This window comes from Periplaneta americana, chromosome 15 (genome assembly GCF_040183065.1).
Source record: "Periplaneta americana isolate PAMFEO1 chromosome 15, P.americana_PAMFEO1_priV1, whole genome shotgun sequence".
Taxonomy (NCBI): domain Eukaryota; kingdom Metazoa; phylum Arthropoda; class Insecta; order Blattodea; family Blattidae; genus Periplaneta; species Periplaneta americana.
This window is the reverse complement of record NC_091131.1, coordinates 185,231,243-185,258,039: the sequence shown is the minus strand read 5'-3', so window position 1 is coordinate 185,258,039 and position 26,797 is coordinate 185,231,243. Positions and strand designations below refer to the sequence as shown.

The window sequence follows — 26,797 nt, the reverse complement described above, 5'->3', positions numbered from 1 at the left end:
ATAAATATATATAAAAATAAAATATTCTACAATACTTTCCTTCTCTGAACACGTAAGTACGAATGGTTGTATCTCTATCTCGCCAAAAATACTTAAAAAACTAATAGGCATACTGCTCTCGTAAATTGGGAGAATGTTTTCAGTATGACTGTACTTCCTCCCAGACTGGCGATGTCACTGTCCTGCTGAGGGTTAGTCTGATTTGTTTTCGGGATTTAATGTTGAGTATAGAAGACGAGGATAATAATAATAATAATTTATTTATTTATTTTATTTTATTCATTTAGAATATTAACGTGGAAAAACAACAGCACAAGGCCAATTACAGTTTAGCACGATACAAAACAGAACAAAACAACAAATGATGATGAGAATGAATGATAGAAAATGGCAATGAGATGAAATACAAACAATATAATAGTCTACATCAATCATTGATCAAATAATAATTATAAAATTATAAATTAGTACAATGAGAAAATTGAAATAATGGAATAGTCTACATTAATCAATTGACCAAATGCAAGAAATAAAATGGACAAATAATTATTAAAATTAGATCAGCGAGTTGAAAACTCAAAGTTATACTACACATTAAATGGATCCAAGTTGAATCCATGCAAATTAGCATATTTAATGCATCTGCAGACAGGAGAGAGAGATTTAGGATTCTTATTATAAAACAATTTATGAAATCTTAAACCATTAGCAGGAATACGACGACTGATATTGCTTATGAAAGATTCACAATCAATATCACCCTTAAAGACTTTACAAAAAAAGAAATAATCAAGATCCTGACGTCTGGTGAACAAACTACCGCAATTGAAATAATTGCATTTAATCTCATAGTTATAATCGGAATTTGTTAAAAATCTATAAGAACACAAGGAAATCAATTTTCTTTGAATATTCTCCAATTTAGCCGAGTCAGTGGAAGTAATGGAGTTCCATACAACAGATGCATACTCAAGCTTGGATCTAACCAACGTATAGTATAAAATTAATAAACACATAGGAATGGAAAAAGAATAAGTTATAGACCTAATTAGACCAAGCATTCTTAACGAATGGGTATAAATATATTGCACAAGATCATGGAAATATAATTTTGAATCAAGTAGGACACCAAGATCTCTAATACAATCTTTCCTAGTAATAATAATAATAATAATAATAATAATAATAATAATAATAATAGTAATAATAATAATAATAATAATAATAATAATAATAATAATCTGTGGTGCTAAGCCCGTGAAGGGCCAGCTGCTGGCCTCACGCCCACATGCCGAAGCAGAGGTGAACGATCATCCAACCAGAATGAAGGTCCCCCCAGCCGTTATAGCTGGCTTTCGCAATCGGATTTCGCTACCTATCGTAGCTCCCCAAGTGCATCACGATGCTGGGTGGGTACCAGTCCCATACACTGGCTGAAATTTCATGGTTCATATTGTGTCGAGGGAAAACCCCTAAAAACCTCAACCAGCTAACTTTCTCCGACCGGGAATCAAACCCGGGCCACCTAGTTTCGCGGCCAGACGCGCTAACCGTTACTCCACAGGTGTGGACTAGAAAAAGACGATTTAATTTAATTTTTTGGCTGGATATGCTGGTATGTTGTTTATGAGTATATTATTTTGTATTATTTTTTTGGATGGTAATGTTAATTCTATATTTTTTTTTTATTTTAAGCTTTCTTATATATTTATTTGAGTTCGGGGAACAATATTGCAATTGTAAGGTAAATTAATGTATTTGGATTGAAAGGGATTTTTGTCTTTATCATTAAATTATATATTACATTCCGTAGGAATTAGGATTTATATATTTTTATTATTAGTCTAAGTATATTAATTTAAGCAAAATTAATAGAAGATTTGAACTTATTTCTTATGCTTTGAAGACATATACTTTTCTTTAAACCTTTTTAACTTTATCTTTTTAAATTGTCTCAATTCTTTGTTACTGTGGGATTTATAATAATATTACGAGTATAATACTGTTAGAATGTGTCCAATAATGATATAAGAATCTTCTGCTGGTCGTGCGTCAATTCATGTTAATAAAATTACAATTCTTCTTATTGATGAGAATAAAAAAATCATCAAACTTTCTTAGTTGACATGTTAAAAGTGTTATAATTTTAAAGAGGTTATGTACCTTATGACAGATGGGTCCTGTTTCGACACTGGTGAGGTGTCATTTTCAATGTCTTTCCAACTACTGCTGTTGCAGCTGATCTTGATTTACGCATTGTATTCTTCACCTGACATAATTAGGAACATTAAATTCAGATGTTTGAGATGGGCAGGGCATATAGCACGTATGGGTGAATACAGAAACGCGTATAGAGTGTTAGTTGGGAGGCCGGAGGGAAAAAGACCTTTGGGGAGGCCGAGACGTAGATGGGAAGATATTATTAAAATGGATTTGAGGGAGGTGGGATATGATGATAGAGACTGGATTAATCTTCCTCAGGATAGGGACCAATGGCGGGCTTATGTGAGGGCGGCAATGAACCTCCGAGTTCCTTAAAAGCCAGTAAGTAAGTAACGATAAAGTTAAGAGTGCTGCTGTTGGGGATGGGGGGGAGGGATTAAAAAATACACGTGAGTACAAGTTCTTAAAATTCAAGATATAAAATTTACATTTGGTACTGTTGTGTAATTGTGAGAACGCATGCATCACTTGCAAAACGCTGTTTATTTCATGCTGATGAAAGTAGAGAAATTCAAATTTAAATCAAGTAAACGTATCATTATAATATCAAGTTTTATTTTGAGAGTTTCTTTTTAGAATGTTCAGTATACTATTTTGTAGCAGTAAAATGATTTCTTATTGTGAATTTTTCTTAACTAAATTTTGATGTAAATGGTTCTGGTATTCCAAATATTAAGTTCACCATTTCATATCTGTACTTGAAAACAAGGAACTGTCAAATAAACTGGAAGAGACTGCACGCAAACTGAAACTAAAGGAAGAAGAAACTTGCGTCTACAAGAAGAAGTTAGTAGCAGAAGAGAAGAAATTCCGAATCCAACGAAACCTTCTAGATCGAGCCGAGAAACATCGTCGTGCTTTCAGCAAGCAACTCAATGAGGCTGAGGTAAGATACAAATACCTACCTGTAACTTTTACTGTGAAAACATATTAAAAATGCTCATTTGTTTTCAGTAAAGGAGTTGGTAGAATTCGTGATCAGTGTTTCATTCGCCTGATTTATATTCACAAATCTCAAAATCACTGTACTTCAGTTAGCTACAGAGATATTTAGGGTAGACAGAGTAAAAAAAAGACATTCCGGTATTATGTAATATCAGTGGTGCCTAAACTAGTTGTGGAATACATAAAATGTTGCCAAATTTAAGGCTACCGGTATGTACAAATTATGTATAAATACATTATACTAGTATAGTAGACATTCGAACTTTCAGGGGGGCAGACTGTAATTCTGACCATTTTTTTGGTAATTTGAGAATTAAGAGAAAGACTATCAGTAGCCAAGCGAGTAGAGCAACAAGCTAATATTAATAGATTCAATATTAAAGGGCGAGGAAACTAAGCAAAGTCATCAGGTTGAAATTTCAAATAGGTTTGCTGCTTTGGCAACTGCTGACGAAGCTAAGGAAGAGTTAGATGTTAATAGCGTGTGGGACAATATCCGAGATATCTAGTTGAAGCAAGTAAAGCGATAGGGTTGGAAGTAAATCCCGAAAAGACTAAGTATATGATTATGTCTCGTGACCAGAATATTGTACGAAATGGAACTATAAAAATTGGAGATTTATCTTTCGAAGAGGTGGAAAAATTCAAATATCTTGGAGCAACAGTAACAAATATAAATGACACTCGGGAGGAAATTAAACGCAGAATAAATATGGGAAATGCGTGTTATTATTCGGTTGAGAAGCTTTTGTCATGTAGTCTGCTGCCAAAAAATCTGAAAGTTAGAATTTATAAAACAGTTATATTATCGGTTGTTCTGTATGGTTGTGAAACTTGGACCCTCACTTTGAGAGAGGAACAGAGATTAAGGGTGTTTAAAAATAGGGTTCTTAGGAAAATATTTGGGACTAAGAGGGATGAAGTTACAGGAGAATGGAGAAAGTTACACAACGCAGAACTGTAAGCATTGTATTCTTCACCTGACATAATTAGGAACATAAAATCCAGACGTTTGAGATGGGCAGGACATGTAGCACGTATGGGCGAATCCAGAAATGCATATACAGTGTTAGTTGGGAGGCCGGAGGGAAAAAGACCTTTGGGGAGGCCGAGACGTAGGTGGGAAGATAATATTAAAATGGATTTGAGGGAGGTGGGATATGATGATAGAGAATGGATTAATCTTGCTCAGGATAGGGACCGATGGCGGGCTTATGTGAGGGCGTCAATGAACCTCCCGGTTCCTTAAAAGCCGGTAAGTAAGTAAGTAAGTAAGTAAGCAAGCACCTTATTTTCAAAACCCTTAACCTCTGTTCCTCTCTCAAAGTGAGAGTCCAAGTTTAAAAACCATACAGAACAACTGGTAATATAACTGTTTTATAAATTCTAACTTCGTAATGCAATAAGTAATTCATTTTCACTAAGATGTGTATGATTTCTTTGTATTACGTGTTGGATAGTCATGTCTCCCTGATATTACGTGATATTCAAGTTTTAATCCTTGGCTGGTTGAGTACTAAGATAAAGAATATACAATTATTGTAATACTAATCACTGGTCTAATTTTTCATGTATACAGAATGAGATCCTGGAGTTCAGGGAGAAAATGAAGATCATGAATCACGCAGCAAAACAGTACAAGGAGGACATCGCCATGAAAGAGGCACAGCTTACGAGGGATAAGATAGGTAATATTTATTCAATTATTATTATTTATCTCTTTTAAGAGAATATTGTTGATAGTTGCACTGTATTATGATAAGAGATGGTATAGCTATTTTCGGTATAGTCGGAGGCGCCGATTTTGGCAGATGATCTCAATGCATTGTTGCCATACCTACTGATTTAGCAGGAGATTTCCTGTTTTTCCATTGAATATACTGCTCTACTGATTTTTATGTTAAAAGTCGGAATTTCTCCTGCCTTTTTGGCATGCTGCAGTGACCTAGTTCTATGCCCGGATTTTCAACTCATTACTTAAGTACACATAGGCCTATATTATGTCACCATGTCTTATTTTTGCATCTTATACACAAGTCAATGCTTTCATTTGTCTCCCTGCTCATATCTCGTCGCCACAATGATGCTTACATGAAGCAAGGAGACGGCTTTCGCCTGGAGTCCAGCAGCGGATTATGATATCAGCACACAGCAGATAAAGACCGTGTTTTATACACGTGGCTCAGAGTTATGGGTCTCTCCAATCCACTCGATAGTCTAAACATAATTACAGAATGCTAGAGAACGGATGTTTGAAACCTTATCACGAAAGGATGCAAACCCTCTTCCTCACTCACACACACACACACACACACACACACACACACACACACACACAATTATATAATCTTCATGCAACGTAAGCATGTGATAACTGTCTTCAATTTGCAAAAGGAGACATTTCGGAAATAAAGTGTTGGAAAATCGCAAAACTATAAGTTAAATTTTTTTCTAATTAGATCACTATGGATACATACATTCAGGATCCATGAACATTTTAATATTTTAAGTTTATGATTTTTTGTAGCGATTTTCCAACACTTTGTTATTTTGGATGTATCCCCTTTTGCAAATCGGCGACAGAATTAAGCTATTTCATTATTGTTTTGAGGACTTGGGGAACAGAGGTTTACAGGTTTGTTCAGTGTAGCCAATTTAGGGACTTCAACTCTTTTTCGACGACAATTTCTTTTAACTTTTATATTGCTTAAATAGGGATTTAGCGACCTTTTTAGCACCTCATAGTGAGAAAATTTAATCTTTCTTTGTTGATAACAAGAAATCTAGCGACTTTACAACTACTTTTTGGCGACTTTCCGCACACTCTGTTGGAGACACTGGTTTGTGTTGTGCGTTGTAAATAATGGCGGACAATAAGAAGAAGGTTGACTGTTCTCCAAATCGTTATCATGTTACGGTGTTTGATACTGCTAAACATAATAAAGCTTTATAAAACGACAATTTTCGTTTAGTAATACAGTTAATTGAAAATTTATGAATGTACCCATCATATCCATTAATAATTAATGGTTTTTAAAAACATAATATAATTATAGGTTATGTTATTTGATACTGCTGATCACGATAAAGCCTTATAAAATATAAGAATGTTTGTGTATTACGGCAAGAAATTGAAAAAAAAAATATATATATATATCTATCATATATATTAATAATAATGGTTATTCTTTTAACACAATCTGCCAATCGTATACTTCAAACGGAAAGGAAATAACTGAACTTGGATCATATAACTTAATCGGAGAAATTTCTTCAGTCAAAGTTGACTTTAGTTTAAGACAAATTAATCTCAGATTAGACTTTATACAACACAAAATTCCAAGTTCAGCTACAACGAAGATCAATTTAATCTCTGATCTAAGATTAAATGGTTTATACAATCGGCCCTTAATTTTCGTATTTCGTAAAACTCCGTCTTATCTTTTGACTAAGGATTAACAGACACCTACACACAGGGTTTAAGGAGATTTAAGATGATCAGTCAGTCCGTTGATTATAGAATAGTTATATATATATATATATATATATATATATATATATATATATATATATAGATTGTCCTAAATAAACTGAAAGTTCATCTAGACTTCACTTAATTTTCGGCATAAGTCTTTCACATAGAGTATGTCTGTAATAGGGTTTCGACAATATTATTGAATACAATTACTGTCACACTATAATATAATATAATATAATATAATATAATATAATATAATATAATATAATATAATATAATATAATATAATATAATATAGTATAATATAATATAATATAATATAATATAATATAATATAATATAATATAATATAATATACTATAATGTAATATACTATAATATAATACAATATAATATAATGTAATATAATATATTGTAATATAATATAACATAATATGATATAATATAACATAATATAATATAATATACAATAATATAATATAATATACTATAATATAATATAATACAATATATATGATGACATGATATATAATATATGACCATAAATCAATACAACTTAAAGAAAATGTTTCTCAGGTACATTAACTTATATTAGAGTATTTATTCGATATTTATATTCCATTATATGTTATTAAAGTCCTGTCGACCTGGTTGGCGAGTTGGTATAGCGCTGGCCTTCTATGCCCAAGGTTGCGGGTTCGATCCCGGGCCAGGTCGATGGCATTTAAGTGTGCTTAAATGCGACAGGCTCATGTCAGTAGATTTACTGGCATGTAAAAGAACTCCTGCGGGACAAAATTCCGGCACATCCGGCGACGCTGATATAACCTCTGCAGTTGCGAGCGTCGTTAAATAAAACATTATATTAATATTAATATTATAGTCCATTTAGTAATATATAACTTTAAATTATACAAATATTATGATATATCATAGTATAGTATATTACATTTCATGATATATAATATGATATATCATAGTATAGTATATTACAGTTCATGATATATAATATGATATATGATATATCATGAACTGTAATATACTATACTATGATATATCATAATACTTGTATAATTTAAAATTATATATTACTAAATGTATAATAACCTATAATTCAATGTGAATATCAAATAGATACTCTAATATAATGTACCTGAGAAAAATTTTCTTTAAGTTGTATTAATTTATGGTGTTCATTACCAACATATTTGTCATATTCAGTAGCATGTTGTAAAGAATAATGTCGTTGGATATTGAACCTCTTAATCAGTTGGAGTGTTTTATGCCAAATTAAACACTTTGCTAATCCACTGCTCTCTACCAAAAAGAACTCCTCCTCCCATGATACATTAAACGCATTGGGAATAGCGGGACGCTTTAGTGTATGAGCGGAAGCTCCGTCTTCAAAGTTCGCCCAGAGTACCACTGCAACGACACTGAATGACGTACAGTATGCATACGTCAGAACGCTCGCAAGACCAGCTCTTTAAAGCACACAGCGCTCATTTCTCAGAATCACGCACTGTGCCCAGCCCCGGGTTAATGCATGTGTCGAGAGGCAGGGAAATGCAATGCTGTGATACTTTCTCACGAGACTCTATTACATTATTGCACTGTTAAACGCACGAATTAATCATCACAGTTTGTCGAAGTTAGGAAGCTCCAGTCGAGATTCTGTTGTAATTTCTATTTTCTTTTTAATTCATGTTTGATCCGGAATAACTTTGTTTTCTATTTTGTCCTTTTTATCAATAGCAGTACTCTACCTCGTATTTTTATAAAAACCAGCACACACTGAAGCACAAATAAATATGTGCAAATTAAAATCTTTTAAATTCTATTACAGCATTCCAGAAGACTGAGAAGGAAAAAACACACCTGAAAAGAAAACTGAAGAAAACAAAAGCTGAGATGAAAGAACTCAAAGAACAGAATGCCGCCCATAATGTGAAAGAAAGAAAATTGCAGAAAAGCATTCAGGATGGCGACGAGGAAAGAGAAAAGTTAAAAAGGGAAATGGATGAGGTACAAATATTTCTGTGTCCAAGTTTTGTTGGTTACTTCTGATATTTATAGATATCTAACACACTCAGGTATTTACAGGTTGATGATGCCTGTTATTTCATACAATTTAAATGATAAACGGTAAACTAATACATGTAATGGAGGAAGAAAGATTAAAAGTACAGGCAAGTAATTGTATGGTGGGAACTTCCTTGCTTCAGTTTGAACAGAACAGGAATTTTCTAGCGCGCAATGATTAATGTATCCCTTTCCCCTAACGTTATTTTAAAAATATTTAGTTCATGTACAGCTGTCAAAAAAAAAAGTGGCCGCACTCGTGAACAGCGAATATTTTCAAAGTCCACTTCGGGTCGCGGCGATGTTACACGATGCATGTGCTTGTACAAGCAGTTCCCGAACTATGAAAGTGTTGCATATCTGCGCCTCGTAGACCAGCGGTAGAGTGCTTGTTTAGTGATTCAAAGTCGTGGGTTCGGGCCTTCTTTAAGTTGTCATTTTATTTTTTAATCGTTCTTTAGCGATGTAAATGCTATTCAAATTATCATTTATATTCAGTTATCGTTCTTTATGGATATCACGTTATTTATATTTTGTTATCGTTCTTTAGAGATATGAATAAAATTCAAGTCATCATTTGTATTCTGTTATCGTTTTATAACGATATGAATAACAATTTTTATTATTGTATCTCCAATGGTGGTTAGCCCTATTTTACATATGTATGTTGGGCTATAGTTTCATACACAAAAAAGATAAGCATAAAGAAAAATAGAAAAGAAAATTAAATTAGCTTTCGCGATGTAAACAAAACATAAACAAACCGTAAATTAGGCATTGCGATTGCAAAATAAATATCAGGTATCAATTTGAAACATACAAAAACATTAACAACACACATACGTAACACTTCTATAACACAAATACGCAGCCTTCCGTACCATACATCATAAATTAATACACAATAGTCATACAAACACAATCAAACTATAATTACGACATTGCGACGACATCAAGCATCACATAACTGACTCACATACATAACAAATCAAGCATCCGTTACAACACATACACTTCAACATAGTAACCACACTTTTAAAAGTTACAAATTTGGCTCCAAGAAGAATAAATAGGACACTGTTACTAATTACTATTCTTCTACAATTTCTTAAATATATCTGTAATAAATCTGTGAAATTCCGATATGAATAATATTCACGTTTTTTATATTGTTATCGTTCTTTAGCGATATAGATAATATTCAAGTTATTTATATTGTTATCGTTCTTTCGCAATATAAATAATCTGCATTTTATGTAAGTAATTATTATAACACAAATAACCATCCTTCTTTGTAAAATAGGTTATTTTATTTAGATAATTAAATAAGTATTATATAATATCTTATATTAATTAAGCAAACCGATATTTATCATTTATATTCTGTTATCGTTCTTTAGTGATACTGTATAAATAATATTCTAGTTATTTATATTGTAATCGTTTTTAGCGATATAAATAACATAAATTTAATATTAGGTTTGGAAAAATCTAGTTGCATAATACTGGTATTAGTTTTTCTTTTTGTATTATTACATTATACTATCTTGAACCACAATAAAATGAAAAGGAGTAACGAGGAATTGAACCTGAGACTTTGACATCTAAATTTCGACGTTCGTCCGCTGAGCTACGAGGGCAAAAGTGTGGAAACATTTTCGGAAAAATTGGCCCAATCACACTCTAAGATTTTCTGATGATTCGTAGAAGCTAGTCCAGGATGCGGGGGGCAAAGGCTAATTGAGATTTCCCGGTCTCTGATCGGGTCAAACATCCTGATAGAATTAATATTTAACCCTTGCCGTGACTTTCGGTGAAGTCCGGACGGCCCAATTAGTCAAATCCACTCTCCTCATCTCCATGCTTGGGTCCCCTGGAATTTAATAAGATGCGAAAGAGATAGTGGTGTGCGGAAAGCAACGGGATGTTACCGCATTTAGGCCTATCCTTCCCAAGAAAAACTGCAAACATGAACAAAGGAAGCTTTTAATAGAAGAAGGATATTCTGCGGACCTCTGGAAAAATAACTAAGGAAGAGACTAGTGAAGTGCTTTGTGTGGAGTGTGGCATTGTATGGGGAAGGAACATGGACATTACGACGAAATGAAGAGAAACGAATTCATAATAGAAGACATTAGGATATGTGGATCATATGCGCAGACTAAGAGGAAGGCAGAAAATAGGAAAGATTGGAGATTGCTGGGTTTGCAATGAAAGACCTGCCCATGGACAGAACACTTATGTATGTGGGTATGTTCAGAATGCCTGGAATATCGTGTCTCAGAACAGTCGCTATTTGCAAAGACTAGTCGATTCCATGCCCACTCGACTGCAAGATGATCGAGATAAGAGGAAGATAGACTAAATATTGAATTGTGGCTTTTTGTTTTGTTTTTTGAACGCTTAATTGTTTGAATGTTTTAAGGCCGACGCCAGTAAATTTGTTATGTTTATGCCACGAAAGATATTTTTATTGAGAATAAAATCTTTTTTCTTTCCATTTGCAGCCACAATATCATAATGATAAAGTCATAGCATAATATATTAATGAACCTGATGTTAATTACTAAAATAATCGTAAAAGAGAAAGGAGCCATTATGTATAGTTTGTCTCTCTCAAAAACATAACAAAAAAGATCATAAAAAGCACGAGGTTGTAGTCGAACGCAGGATCTCATGAATAAGAGCCCTGTACGCTACTATTACCCTATCGAATCAGGGAATGAATACTTCAATTATAACTGTAGATATCAGGCAACGTGGTCCAACAACATGTAACATCGCCTGTCTCCGAATTATAGCGAAGATACCCGAAGGGAACTTTGTTCCAGGAGAGCAGCCACTTTTTCTTTTGACAGCTGTACATCAGTTATTCATAGATTTCAAAAAGGCGTATGACTCGGTTAAGAGAGAAGTTTTATAGAATATTCTTATTGAATTTGGTATTCCCATGAAACTACTTCGATTAATTAAAATGTGTCTTAGTGAAACTTACAGCAGAGTTCGTATAGGTCAGTTTCTATCTGATGCTTTTCCAATTCACTGCGGGATAAAGCAGGGAAATGCACTATCACCTTTACTTTTTAACTTCGCTCTAGAATATGCCATTATTAAAGTTCAGGATAACAGAGAGGGTTTGGAATTGAACGGGTTACATCAGCTGCTTGTCTATGCGGACGACGTGAATATGTTAGGAGAAAATCCACAAACAATTAGGGAAAACGCGGAAATTCTACTTGAAGCAAGTAAAGAGATAGGGTTGGAAGTAAATCCCGAAAAGACTAAGTATATGATTATGTCGCGTGACCAGAATATTGTACGAAAGGGAACTATAAAAGTTGGAGATTTATCCATCGAAGAGGTGGAAAAATTCAAATATCTTGGAGCAACAGTAACAAATATAAATGACACTCGGGAAGAAATTAAACGCAGAATAAATATGGGAAATGCCTGTTATTATTCGGTTGAGAAGCTTTTGTCATTAGTCTGCTGTCAAAAAATCTGAAAGTTAGAATTTATAAAACAGTTATATTACCGGTTGTTCTGTATGGCTGTGAAACTTGGACTCTCGCTTTGAGAGAGGAACAGAGATTGAGGGTATTTGAGAATAAGGTTCTTAGGAAAATATTTGGGGCTAAGAGGGATGAAGTTACAGGAGAATGGAGAAAGTTACACAACACAGAACTGCACGCATTGTATTCTTCACCTGACATAATTAGGAACATTAAATCCAGACGTTTGAGTTGGTCAGGGCATGTAGCACGTATGGGCGAATCCAGAAATGCATGTAGAGTGTTAGTTGGGAAGCCAGAGGGGAAAAGACCTTTTGGGAGGCCGAGACGTAGATGGGAGCATAAAACTAAAATGGATTTGAGGGAGGTGGGATATGATGGTAGAGACTGGCTTAATCTTGCTCAGGATAGGGACCAATGGTGGGCTTATGTGAGGGCGGCAATGAACCTCTGGGTTCCTTAAAAGCCAGTAAGTAAGTAAGTAAGTAAGTAAGTAAAGAAAAGGAATTTAATTCCAATCAGACTGCTTAAACAGGTGATAAATAGTGTTACATGATAAACTTCTTTTCAGACAATGAAAGAAAAGGACATGCTGGGAACACAATTGGTGAGGACAAACGATGAACTCTCTTTGCTACATGATAAACTGCAGGTTCTAGAGAGCAGAGTACAACAAGGCGATGCACAATACAACGAGAGAGTTGACGACATTCGACTATTGAAGATAGAAGTAAAGAAACTGACGTAAGTGTCCATTGCATGCCTGCCTGTCTCAGCACTCCATTGATAAGTTCCCATCTGTGGGATCATGTTTCACTTTTATTGTGACAAATACCCTTTTTTTAGTAGGTTATTTAGAGATTTAGATTAGAGATTTATATAAGGGCAGAAAGGAATTCAAGAATGGATATCAGGCAAGGGTAAACGTGATCAAGGATGAGAATGGTGACTTGCTTGCAGACGCTCATTCAATCCTGAACAGATGGAAAAACTATTTTGGACAACTACTAAATATACATAGGCCAAATAGAAATGATCGGGACGAAATTGAAATACAAACTGCTGAGCCATTTGTAACCGAACCCACACTTTCTGAAGTCGAAATTGCGATAGAAAATCTGAAAAATTGTAAGTCTGCAGGTATCGATCAAATTCCAGCATAATTAATACAAGAGGGTGGAAGCGCAATATCTAACGAAATTTATAAGCTTTTACTTGCTATTTGGGAAAACGAAATTGTACCAGAACAATGGAAGGAGTCCATAATCGTACCTATCTTTAAGAAGGGGAACAAGACTAACTGTAGTAACTTTCGAGGAATATCACTTTTGTTGATGTCGTCCAAAACTTTGTCCAATATTCTTATGAGAAGATTAACTCCAATGTAGATTAAATTATTGGGGATCATCAGTGTGGTTTTAGGCGTAATAGATCAACTATTGACCAGATATTTTGTATTCTACAGATAATGGAGAAAAAATGGGAGTATAAGGGTACAGTGCATCAGTTATTCATAGATTCAAAAAGGCATATGACTCGGTTAAGAGAGAAGTTTTATATAATATTCTTATTGAATTTGGTATTCCCAAGAAACTAGTTCGATTAATTAAAATGTGTCTCAGTGAAACGTACAGCAGAGTTCGTATAGGTCAGTTTCTGTTAGATGCGTTTCCAATTCACTGTGGGCTAAAGGAAGGAGATGCACTATCACCTTTACTTTTTAACTTTGCTCTAGAGTATGCCATTAGGAAAGTCCAGGATAACAGAGAGGGTTTGGAATTGAACGGGTTACATCAGCTGCTTGTCTATGCGAATGACGTGAATATGTTAAGAGAAAATCCACAAACGATTAGGGAAAACAACGAAATTTTACTGGAAGCAAGTAAAGAGATAGGTTTGGAAGTAAATCCCGAAAAGACAAAGTATATGATTATGTCTCGTGACCAGAATATTGTACGAAATGGAAATATAAAAATTGGAAATTTATCCTTTGAAGAGGTGCAGAAGTTCAAATATGTGGGAGCAACAGTAACAAATATAAATAATACTCGGGAGGAAATTAAACACAGAATAAATATGGGAAATGCCTGTTATTATTCGATTGAGAAACTTTTATCATCCAGTCTGCTGTCGAAAAATCTGAAAGTAGAATTCATAAAACAGTTATATTACCGGTTGTTCTGTATGGTTGTGAAACTTGGGCTCTCACTTTGAGAGAGGAATAGAAATTAAGGGTGTTTGATAATAAGGTGCTTAGGAAAATATTTGGGACTAAGAGGGATGAAGTTACAGGAGAATGGAGAAAGTTACACACACAGAATTGCACGCATTGTATTCTTCACCTGACATAATTAGGAACATTAAATCCAGACGTTTGAGATGGGCAGGGCATGTAGCACGTATGGGCGAATCCAGAAATGCATATAGAGTGTTAGTTGGGAGTCCGGAGGGGAAAAAGACCTTTAGGGAGGCCGAAACGTAGGTGAGATATGATGATAGAGACTGGATTCAGCTTGCTCAGGGTAGGGATCAATAGCGGGCTTATGTGAGGGCGGCAATGAACCTCCGGGTTCCTTAAAAGGCAGTAAGTAAGTATGCGTGCAATTGTTAATCGCGTTGGTCGTTCTGTTGTGTACTCACGTCTCCATTGCCGTTGAACTTCAAAAACATTCTCGGTTCTCCAATACCACTACAAAATTGCTTTCCGCTGTTCAAACAATAATCTTGGCTCCTTTTTGTTGTTGATTGACCTGTCGCACAGCAATGCTGGCATAACATATGTGAGTTTCATTTGTTTACAGAACATCATACTACACATTACTGTTGTTTTTCTATCCAACTTTAAAATATATTAAATAGATATCTCCTGTCAAAGTGTGTATACATTTTTTCGCCACCCTCTGCATATTATATGAAAACGTTTTCAAATATTTTCAGACACGAGAAAAACGTCCAATCCCGCAACATCGCCAACATAACTGATATGCGCCGACAGATTCTCAATCTGGAACGAGATGTCACGAGAAAAAAATCTAAATGCCGCGCTCTTGAAGAAGAGTTGCAGAGTCAACCCAATGTCCACCGCTGGAGAATTCTAGAAGTGAGTGCCTCTTTGTGAAATATGTCCATTGTATTGTTTCATATATTTAATAAATGTGGATATTCTCGACCATGGCTTCATTAAAGATCGGACATCCTCTCTCCTTTCTTCGTGGAAGTTTTGTTCTTGTGAACTTTCTACCCGTGCTCAATCAGGTACGCTACACATTAAATGAGAAAGATCTCTTCTAACGAAACAGAGTTAGGAAATGATCCCAGGATGGAGGCAGCATTCCCTCGCTGAACCGCTATTCCAATGCGTTGACGAAGGAAATTGATACATCTAGGATCGCCGGTACGGGACAGTAGGCGTGTACCAATTTGGGTGAGTAGATCTTTAGCGTCTCTACACCACGGACCAAAGGTCTCAACTGCAAAAGCGACGAAGATGTAATTTGATGTTAAATGTTCATATTTGCGTCGTTTAGCATGATAAGCGGATTCAGCAGCAGATCCGGCACAATTGACAGAAGATTTTAAATGGGAAAGGGCTAATGTATCTACACATGTAAAATCCCAGATAAGTGATTTACCTTTGGACCAAGGAATTAATGTCAAGCCGTCAGGTCGTTTACCATCCGACCGGCTAATACCAGATGGTTCAAGAAGAGTTGGAATGTCACAGGAGGTTAAAGATCTACTAATGATGTTATTAATAGCAGAATGCCTAGGAAGGCGGCCTTTACTTCTGGCACAGCTTAAGGCATGATGTCCAAAGGAATCCACAGTCTCTCCGCATATACATTGGTGTACATGGCAAATTTTGCAGCCCAGACGCAATGCAGTAGCGATTTGGAAAGATTTACCGTCCATCAAGGTACCAACATAGGAGGAAGGCAGAGCATGGAGCCAAGATCCAGATTCCTTCTCTTGGAGAGCTTTAATACGAGCGATGTCCTTGTCAGATGTGAAAGAGGATATAAGAGAATCAAGTATTTGACCTGCAATAATCTCATCCCAGGCTTTTTGAATGGCTGGATTCTGGGGAGGAGCAAAGTTATTCGTTTTTTCGTACCACTTATTTAAGGCTTCAGGAACATAGCAAATGTCGACAGCATCACTGTAAATAGGGAAAATAAATTTGATGAAGTCAATAACGCCAAAGACTGAAGATAAAAAAGCTGGTATACAAATATCAGTAAGTGTACGAATACCGAGGCCTCCTAATTTAATTGGGAGAGAAGCCTGTACCCAACTGTTGTTGTCAAAATAAGTATTTAAAATAGATTGTAAAGACTGCTTTAATAAATCATCTGCCTGCTGGAGAAAAGTAGGAAAAAGAAATAAGGGTGTAGTTCTTAAAAAATAAGTGAATTTAGGGATTAATAGGCAATTTTTGACAATGAAATAAGAGACTTGGGGGTGAAAATGTTCAAGACGACCAAACAGAGTTTTCAGGAGCTCCAATTTTTGAGTAGCTATTTCATCAACAGAATCTAAAAAGATGGGAGAACCCAGGACGGACAGATTTGATTTTGTGACAGTTTTAATGCCAGGAGCAATATTCTGGAAAGAAGATAAAATATTTGGGGTAATAGCAGAACAAAAATAAATTTCACATTTATTAGGATTAATCTCAAGACCAAGTTCGGACCCAAGATGAATGATTTTCTGTAGATCACAAAGAACATCATGGGAATCTCCAGCTAAAGTCCCATCATCCAAATAAAAGAGATTTAAGTCACTAGTTAATTTTTGGATGAGGGAGTGGACTGTAAGACTGAAGAGTAAAGGCCCTAAAGGGTCTCCCTGCTGACAGCCTGTTTGTGATAAAATAATTTTGGAATTAAAAAATAGATTGGACGAATATCTATAAGACTGCCAAACAAAAGGGTAAAAGCTGGGGAATTTTTCTAAAAAAGAGTTTAACATGATATCACGTTCAATGCTGTTAAATGCGTTTTTAAAATCTATCTTCAATAGAATTTTATCTGAGTTATCATAAGTATGTAAGAAGGATCGTACAGAGTGTATAACAGATTCACAACCTTTAGGAGAACCAAAGCCTAGTTGATGAGGTCGAAAAATATGACCACTTTCAATCTTAATAGCGTGACAAATAATTTTAGAAACAAGGCGCCTGAAAGTATTACCTATTGCGATTGGGCGTATGCCACCGCCAGGTTTATTAACTGCAAGCAAAGAGGCACCAAAGAAATTTGTACGTACATTATCATTTAATTTACCTTGAAACAAAAAATTGCAGAGATTAGTTATGGATGAAAGAAGCTTTTTACCAGAGTCACCAGCTGAAATGGACACTAAATCAACTAGATGCTGAGGTCGCAGACCATCAATACCAGAAGCAGATCCTTGAGGGAAACTTTTAATGGCGTGTAGGACATCAGATTCAGCAAAAGATGGGTGATTAGCAGTAGTAACAGGAGCATCAGGAAAAGTAGATGGTCGAGAAGGAGGTGGGTGTTTTGATAATAATTCTTCGTAAGTAAGTTGATTGTATTCAGCTATCCCCATATCGGATGATAATATACGAACAGCGTTGCGAATGTCTCCTTCAGCAATTTTCCTCTCTATACGTTGCGCCAGGGAGATATGTGGTGACTTCTTCTTAGTACGAATAGACTCGGTGAAAGAAGGATTTTGAAAATTGTTTATGTTTGTTGTTTCATATATATATATATATATATATATATATATATATATATATATATATATATATATATATATATATATATTTTAATTATTATCGTTGTGTAACAGAACATTGTTTTCCGATTCTGTCTGTCTGTCTCTGTTCTCCATTTACACCTAAGGCTTTTTACGAATTTTATTCATATTTGGTAGGATATGATATGCTGAAAAATATGGAGATAAAATTTATTATCCTGTCCATAACGAAAAACATGCCTTTACTAAATACTTTTGCGTTTGTAAAGTAGGCTTTTATTCAACATTACTTTATTCCACTAGTGAGATAAAGACTCTACCTCACAGTTTGAACTTTATCTCACAGTTCATTAGTATTTTCCAGTTCATTAGTACCCGGGCACACACGTATACTTTTCCATTCAACTATTACTCAAGAAGTTAATATATTAGTTACTAGATGTCACACCTCTACTTATTTATTACCATTTATTAAATATACATACATTCTCTCCTTCTCTTTCTCTATCTGCTACGTCGTAATTTGTGCATTGCATCCATATCTAATATGTATTTTTTTTAATCTATAATAATTTACCTTTTGGGGTGCGAGGAGACTTGAACCTGCAAAGTTGGGTTTGTAGAATTTTTAGAATTTTATAACAACACGCGTTAGTCAACTGAGCTAAACAGACACGATAATTAATTACGTTTTAATATTCCTCTTAAGTTTACAGAAGTAAAATGTGAAATTATTTTAATCACATTAGTCCCGTGAACATTTCTAAATAATCCCTGAAACTTCAAAATGATGAAAATACACGTTTAAAATGAAAAAATATATATTAAAATTATATAATTAATTATAATTTGTTATTTATCCAACGCCTTAGATACCATTCTTCACTAATCATGGCCTCCTACATCATGACCTACCTAGTACACGTATCGATTCTAAAATCCATGCCATGGTATGTGAATATATTAGGACTTATTTTCAACATATTTCCTTTTATAAAACACAATTTTGTGCGAGATCGTGCGTATTTGCTTGTTTTCCGCACAGAACCAATACGCGGTAAGTGTGAAATATCACAATCAGTATTCCCAACGTAACACACACAACAATTTCCCTCTTCTTACCGCTTAAGCGCGACATTCATTTTACTGCTTTAGGCATTTAACATTTTACTTTTAGAGACGTTTAACATAGTAATAATTATAAATTGGAAACTTACCACTGCAATTTCATCTAAATTGCAATGTTAATTATTGTTTTTAAATATTTGCAAAAAATTAAGTAAAGTCTACTACTCCACGAAAATTATTGCATACCTGATACAAGTAACATTAAGGAAGCCGTGGAAAAATCAATAAGATTCCAGATGCCAATGTTATTACTGCAATATGTTATGTAAATAATAATGTTAAAATATTAAAATGAAAAATAAATCATTACATAACCTTACCGTTTGTTTTAAGTTCGCATTTATAGACTGGGGGAAAAAAAGACAGACTTATATCACGGCCTGCTGGAGTATAGTAAACAGAGAAAACATTTTATAGCAACAATGTTGAAGAAAGATATTTTGGTTTTCCGAAGTTGCCGTCATTAAACAGAAACCAACATGGAGATTTCATTGCAACTAATTAGAAATTCGTCTTTCAGGTATGTAATAAACGATCTTCGCACAAAATAATGTACGATACACGAGCGGTATGTTTGTTTTCATGTTCTCGGAAATTAAAAAAGCTCAACTACGTTTCGCTTTTTGAAACTTTTCCTCGAACATGAAAACGTCAACATACCGCTCTTGTAACGTATATTACTATTTCGTTATGGTCATGGATAAAATTACGTATGGCACTTATGCACTTACCTCACAAGTACCATAAATAACTATTATCGAATACTGTGAATACTTACAAGAGGGGAAAATCCTAGATGAAAGAGAAAGTAAGCAGCTTTCCTGATCAGGAAATATCCAGAGAATGTCACATGGAAGGTACAAAATAAATCATGAGTTTGATGCCCAATGGGAGTAGGAAGAGAGGTGACCCTAGGTCGACATGAATGGGTTGTAATTGAAAATCATCTATACTAATAATAAATCTGTATGCGAAATTTTTCTTGTAATTTTAGATTTTCCAAAAATAATTGGTGTTAACATGTATAATTAATCATCCTGAAACCGAAAATCGCTTTTTGAAACTTTTGTTTGTATGTCTGCCTGTCTGTTTGTTACCTTTTCACGCGAACAGATTTCGATTAAAATTGGAACATAAATTAAGTTCGTTGTAACGTAGATTTTAGGCTATATGGCATTCAAAATACTTTATTTAAAAGGGGGATTATAAAGGGGCCTGAACTAAATAAACCGAAATATCTCGCTTATTATTGATTTTTGTTAAAAATGTTACATAACAAACGTTTCTTTAAAAATGATTTTCGATAAGTTTTATTCCAGGCAAAATTTTGATAGGACTGATATTTAAGTCTGTCTGTCTGTCTGGATGTTTGTTACCTTTTCACGCGATAATGGCTGAATGGATTTCGATGAAAATTGGAATATAAATTAAGTTCGTTGCAATTTAGATTTTAGGCTATATAGCATTCAAAATACTTTATTTATAAGGGGACCTGAATTAAATAAACCGAAATATCTCGCTTATTATTGATTTTGTGAAAAATGTTACATAACAAAAGTTTCCTTAAAAATGATTTCCGATAAGTTTTATTCAGGCAAAATTTTGATAGGACTGATATTTAAGAATATACAAGAGTTTTAAAATAACAATACAATACATTTCCACCGCCGCCTCAGATTATAGTGTCGTTGTTCCGTAACTGCTATATGCAGAATATTAATTTTTTTAGTAGGAAGAAAAACAAATTTATTCATTCTATGGCAGTAGTGCATAGGAGATCGTGAATTCTTACATTTTTACACAATCAACTCTATTAATTTGGAGTGATTTATTAAAGGATGCACTCAAGACTAATTTAGAAAAATGTTAAAGGAATTATATTTACACCAAATGAGTGGTCTCTGGACCAAACTGATAGCATTTTAATTATTTAAATACATTTTAAATTAAGTAGCATATTAAACTATTTATTCTTCTATCAAAGACGAATGTTCCCTGGACCCAAACAACACAGAACTGCACGCATTGTATTCTTCACCTGACATAATTAGGAACATAAAATCCAGGCGTTTGAGATGGGCAGGGCATGTAGCACGTATGGGCGAATCCAGAAATGCATATAGAGTGTTAGTTGGGAGGCCGGAGGGAAAAAGACCTTTGGGGAGGCCGAGACGTAGATGGGAGGATAATATTAAAATGGATTTGAGGGAGGTGGGATATGATGGTAGAGACTGGATTAACCTTGCTCAGGATAGGGACCGATGGCGGGCTTATGTGAGGGCGGCAATGAACCTCCGGGTTCCTTAAAAGCCATTAAGTAAGTAAGTAAGCAAGTAAGTAAGTGTTTGAATCTACAGAAGGAAGAAAGCGAACAATTGCACCAGCACAACTAGGCTTATCTGCATTATTTGTTAAATAGGATCCGTCTGTAAAATATGTAACCACTCACTGAGAGGATAATTTAAATTACCGGTACTCATTTTTTAATGTCTGCAGAAATATTCTTACATCTCGTATTACAATTAAATAATATTAATTGTAAAACAACTCTAAGTGATTGTGTTTTAATAGCAAATTTTATTTTAATTTAAATAGCTGTAATTTATGTTTTATATCTTAAACCAGACTTAGAAAGTTCTGTTGGGTTTTCAAGCATACTTCTCGCAAGGACATACAGGGCTTTACTCATTCTTGAATTACAGTTGTTTATATCTTCCATGATTTTTCTTTTTCCTGAAAAAAAAAAAAAAAAAAAACATTGAAAATCTGGTAGATCGTCTTAGAGAACCTCTACAGTTGTTATTTTACAGTATATTTATTTATTTATTATTTTGCTAATAATTGTAACATAACTTATGAAATATACAGAGATACTTCAGCTCGCCCCTGAAAGAGTAGAACTCGTGCTCAGGAGCGGATTCCTGACTTGAAATTAATAATTATACAATTCAATTATAATGAATAATTATACAATACAATTTGCAATTATAGTATATAAATTTAAATTTACAATTTTTCAATTTTTATAAAATCCATACATAACTTTTTAAACTTAATACTAGAACTATTAGAACTGACAAGATTAGGATATTGAAATATAAATTTGTTATATATTCTTGGGCCTAAATTACTACTATGATTAAATACTGTAACAGTGTTGCATTTTGGTTCAAACAATCTTGAAGAATTCATACCTTTTGTTTCATAACTACGAGAATACAATTCAAAATTATTTCGATTTTTATGTATGAATTTTATTAATAAAATATAATAAGTTTGTCTTACGTTAAGTACATTAAAGTCTGAAAACAAATTTTGAGATGGAAAATCAATAGGTTTATGAAGACATATTTTAATTATTTTCTTCTGTAATAAATAAAGTGGATTAAAATTGGATTTAAGTGAGCTACGCCATCCTATAATTCCATACATAAATACCGATTGAAATAAAGTTAAGTATATTGTACGCAATAAACTTATTGACAAGTAATTCCTCAATAAAACAAAGTAATATAGTATTTTACGTAATTTATTACAAAGATAATTAAGGTGTTGGTTCAATTTTAAATGATTATCGAAAATTATGCCTAAATACTTAACTTCAGAGGACTCTTTAATAATCGGAAATTTACACTATATAAGACAACAATCAGAATTATGTAATTTAATACTTAATATAGATGTAGGAGGTTTGTTACATTTTTCAGATAATGAGAATGGAATAATGATGGTTTTATTTTCGTTGATAGAAAGATAATTTATGTCAAACCATTTTTTTATTAATTTAAGTCTATTATTTGAATTATTATATGAAGAGGTACATAACATAATAATGCAAGTACCTTGATGGTTGTCTACTTATTATTGTTCTTTCTCTTTGAACACAGGGAACAGATCCAACTACATACGAGCTACTCCAGAAGAATAAGCTTCTACAGAAGAGATTGCTGGCGCTATCTCAGACCTTAAGTGAACGGGAGTGTCAGTTGCAAGAATCTCAAAAGACACGTCAAAAACTAGAGGACCTCCTGTCCTGCCAGCCTGGGCCAGACGTAGCTCTCCGCCTCCAAGAAGCCCAACATGCTCTCCGAGAAAAAGACAAGAAAATAAAGGTTTGTTACTCATATTGTTCAGAATACCAGCTTAAGAAATTGGTCGAAAGAGGTGCTGCCGGGATTTTTCAATTGCTAGTGAATATGTAAAAATCTCACAATATTTCGAAATTGTATCCACCTTCATTCTTACGCTGAACAATGGGGTGAGGAGAATGTCCTAATCATTAGGGACGTTCAAATAGCGAAATCATGTGATTTACTAGCAATGGGTATTTTAATAAAAAGGAAGTGACGCTAAATTTAAGCTTACCGGAGAGGAATTGAAAGGTAAAATAAAACAGTGCAGATGTATTAAGAAAGTTAACCTCATCTGTGACTCAGGTGTTGGCACACTGGCGCAGGTGACCCAGGTTCGATCCCCAGCCAGGTCGTGATGAAATTTGTGATGGACAAAACAGACGTTGCAGGAGGTTTTTCTCGTGGTACCCCCGTTTTATATAATACTCTTATTGAATTTGTTATTCCCAAGAAACTAGTTCGATTAATTAAAATGTGTTTAGTGAAAATTACAGCAGAGTTGGTATAGGCCAGTTTCTATCAGATGCTTTTCCAATTCACTGCGGGATAAAGCAGGGAAATGCACTATCACCTTTACTTTTTAACTTCACTCTGGAATATGCCATTATTAAAGTTCAGGATAACAGAGAGGGTTTGGAATTGAACGGGTTACATCAGCTGCTTGTCTATGCGGATGACGTGAATGTGTTAGCAGAAAATCCACAAACGATTAGAGAAAACAAGGAAATTCTACTTGAAGCAAGTAGAGAGATAGGGTTGGATATAAATCCCGAAAAGACTAAGTATATGAGTATGTCTCGTGACCAGAATATTGTACGAAATGGAATTATAAAAATTGGAGATATATCTTTCGAAGAGGTGGAAAAATTCAAATATCTTGGGGCAACAGTAACAAATATAAATGACACTCGGGAGGAAATTAAACGCAGAATAAATATGGGAAATGCGTGTTATTATTCGGTTGAGAAGCTTTTGTCATCTAGTCTGGATCAATGGTTTAGTTTTAATATTGAGTATTTTCTTAATGAAACTTACAGCAGAGTCCGTATAGGCCAGTTTCCATCTGCTGCTTTTCCAAGTCACTGCGGGCTAAAGCAGGGAGATGCACTATCACCTTTACTTTTTATCTTTGCTCTAGAATATGCCATTAGGAAAGTTCAGGATAATAGACAGGGTTTGGAGTTGAACGGGTTACATCAGCTTATAGTCTATGCGGATGACGTGAATATGCTAGGAGAAAATCCACAAACGATTAGGGAAAACGCGGAAATTCTATTTGAAGCAAGTAAAGCGATAGGGTTGGAAGTAAATCCCGAAAAGGCTAAGTATATGATTATGTCTCGTGACCTGAATATTGTACGAAATGGAATTATAAAAATTGGAGATATATCTTTCGAAGAGGTTGAAAAATTCAAATATCTTGGGGCAACAGTAACAAATATAAATGACACTCAGGAGGAAATTAAACGCAGAATAAATATGGGAAATGCGTGTTATTATTCGGTTGAGAAGCTTTAGTCATCTAGTCTTCTGTCAAAAAATCTGAAAGTTAGAATTTATAAAACAGTTATATTACCGGTTGTTCTGTATGGTTGTGAAACTTGGACCCTCACTTTGAGAGAGGAACAGAGATTAAGGGTGTTTCAGAATAAGGTTCTTAGGAAAATATTTGGGGCTAAGAGGGATGAAGTTACAGGAGAATGGAGAAAGTTACACAACACAGAACTGCACGCATTGTATTCTTCACCTGACATAATTTGGAACATTAAATCCAGACGTTTGAGATGGTCAGGGCATGTAGCACGTATGGGCGAATCCAGAAATGCATATAGAGTGTTAGTTGGGAGACCGGAGGGGAAAAGACCTTTGGGGAGGCCGAGACGTAGATGGGAAGATAATATTAAAATGGATTTGAGGGAGGTGGAATATGATGGTAGAGACTGGATTAATCTTGCTCAGGGTAGGGACCGATGGCGGGCTTATGTGAGGGCGGCAATGAACCTGCGTGTTCCTTAAAAGCCATTTGTAAGTAAGTGGTAGTGGTGTCAGTGACGGTAGTGATTTGATAAAATATTTTTTGCCTTTATTGTTTTCAGTGTTTGACAGCCGAATTGTACATGAATGAAGCACTAGTGAAGGAGCACAAATCTGAATTGGAGAAAGTTAACGAAGAATTAAAGCTCGCAAAAAATCAGTATTTCGTTCAGGTAAGTATGAGTCTTTATCGGTGATTTTCTAACTTCATAGGTTCATGGCTCCTTTGATCTCGTGTAGCTCCCCTATATCAAAAGAAAAGTCATCATAATCATCAATTTCACGGATTAAACTATGTTTGGTTTGTTCCTATCTAGGGAATGTCGTAATGAATGCAATTATTCAAATATGAGTGTGTCATATTAGTGGGAGGATGGAAGAAGGGTGAAGGAAAGGAAGTGGTGTGTGTGTGTGTGTGAATTCAGAAAAGGATTTCTCCCTCAAACTTATTTGCAATATGTGTATTTTGCATTTTAAAGCAGGGAATTTCCATGTAACTTTGAAGTTTGTTTTGGGCTTTACGGCGAATACTTTAGACTGTGCAATGTTTTTATTTATTTTACTCCGCATTTTAATAGTACATTATGCAACGAGCCTATAATGATAGTAATTAAGAAGCGAGTATGGATGTTTATGAAACGAGCGTAAGCGAGTTTCATAATTTTCATACCAGCTTCTTCATTACCATTATATTCGAGTTTCATACGACTTTTTATGCCCATGGCTTGTCAGTATATCTTTTCATTAATAATCTTCCTCGTATGTAAGCATAATCGTGAAAACTTGGTAACTAATTCAACAGTTCATAGCATAATTACACGTCAAAAATGACTTTCATACTCCATCGGCAAGTCTATCGTGCTATCAAAAAGCAGTAAAAATTTTCTAATAGCCTCCCTATCGATATAAAAATGAAACTCAAAACATAAAATTATTTAGTGCCAAATTAAAGCAGTACCTAATTTCTCACGCCTTCTATTGTGTAGGTGAATTCATGACATTCAATAACACTTCATGAAATTGATACTAAAACTTTGTGTTGTACTAGTAGACTATATTGTAAATCTCGTCTGTATATATTTCATCTAGACTGTGACTATAAATTAAGACTTTATAATAGTACCGGTATTAAGTATTTGACTTGTTCCATTATCTAGCTGTAAGCATGTATGAATACCATGGAATGTTAATAAATACAATACAATACAATACAATACAATACAATTGAAGCAGGGAATAGGAGGAAATATTATTATTAATAAAATAACAATCTAATGTAGTAAACTTCTGAACTAGCGAGGTGAATATTATCCTACAGATTAAACTGTTTCCTCCTACCGAATATGAAGTCACATTTTAGTGAAGTTTCCATCTAAGAAATTTTATTTCTTTGATTTTCAGAAAGGGCGTGAGCAGAAACTCAAAGAAAGGGAGCTCAGCGGTCTTATTTTACCCCCCATCAATCCTAGGGGCGGAATGAACTTAACATGTAAAAAACTGTAAAAGGTTTGTTTTCGGACAATAAAATGTTTAAA

At 34.3% G+C, this 26,797-nt stretch overlaps 2 protein-coding genes across 3 annotated transcripts in view; one reads left to right on the top strand and one right to left on the bottom strand.

Moving 5' to 3' along the window:
- LOC138715580 (uncharacterized) overlaps positions 1 to 26,797 on the bottom strand; it is a 387,038-nt gene that overhangs the window by 261,061 nt on the left and 99,180 nt on the right. The gene's annotated exons all lie outside the window — the stretch shown is intronic.
- LOC138715596 (cilia- and flagella-associated protein 58-like) lies at positions 2,493 to 26,797 on the top strand. Its single transcript, XM_069848670.1, has 9 exons — positions 2,493 to 2,544; positions 2,901 to 3,109; positions 4,748 to 4,856; positions 8,493 to 8,671; positions 12,812 to 12,984; positions 15,178 to 15,340; positions 22,983 to 23,207; positions 25,325 to 25,435; positions 26,664 to 26,797. Exons 1-9 carry the CDS (start codon positions 2,493 to 2,495, stop codon positions 26,763 to 26,765), a joined length of 1,323 nt encoding a protein of 440 aa, XP_069704771.1. The 3' UTR covers positions 26,766 to 26,797.

Bases quoted from the DNA above. Each gene is read 5' to 3' on its own strand.
- LOC138715596 (XM_069848670.1), top strand. From the start codon at position 2,493: ATGGCGGGCTTATGTGAGGGCGGCAATGAACCTCCGAGTTCCTTAAAA. The intron at 4,857-8,492 runs GTAATATTTATT...ATTCTATTACAG, and splicing joins GCTTACGAGGGATAAGATAG to CATTCCAGAAGACTGAGAAG. The intron at 15,341-22,982 runs GTGAGTGCCTCT...CTTTGAACACAG, and splicing joins ACCGCTGGAGAATTCTAGAA to GGAACAGATCCAACTACATA.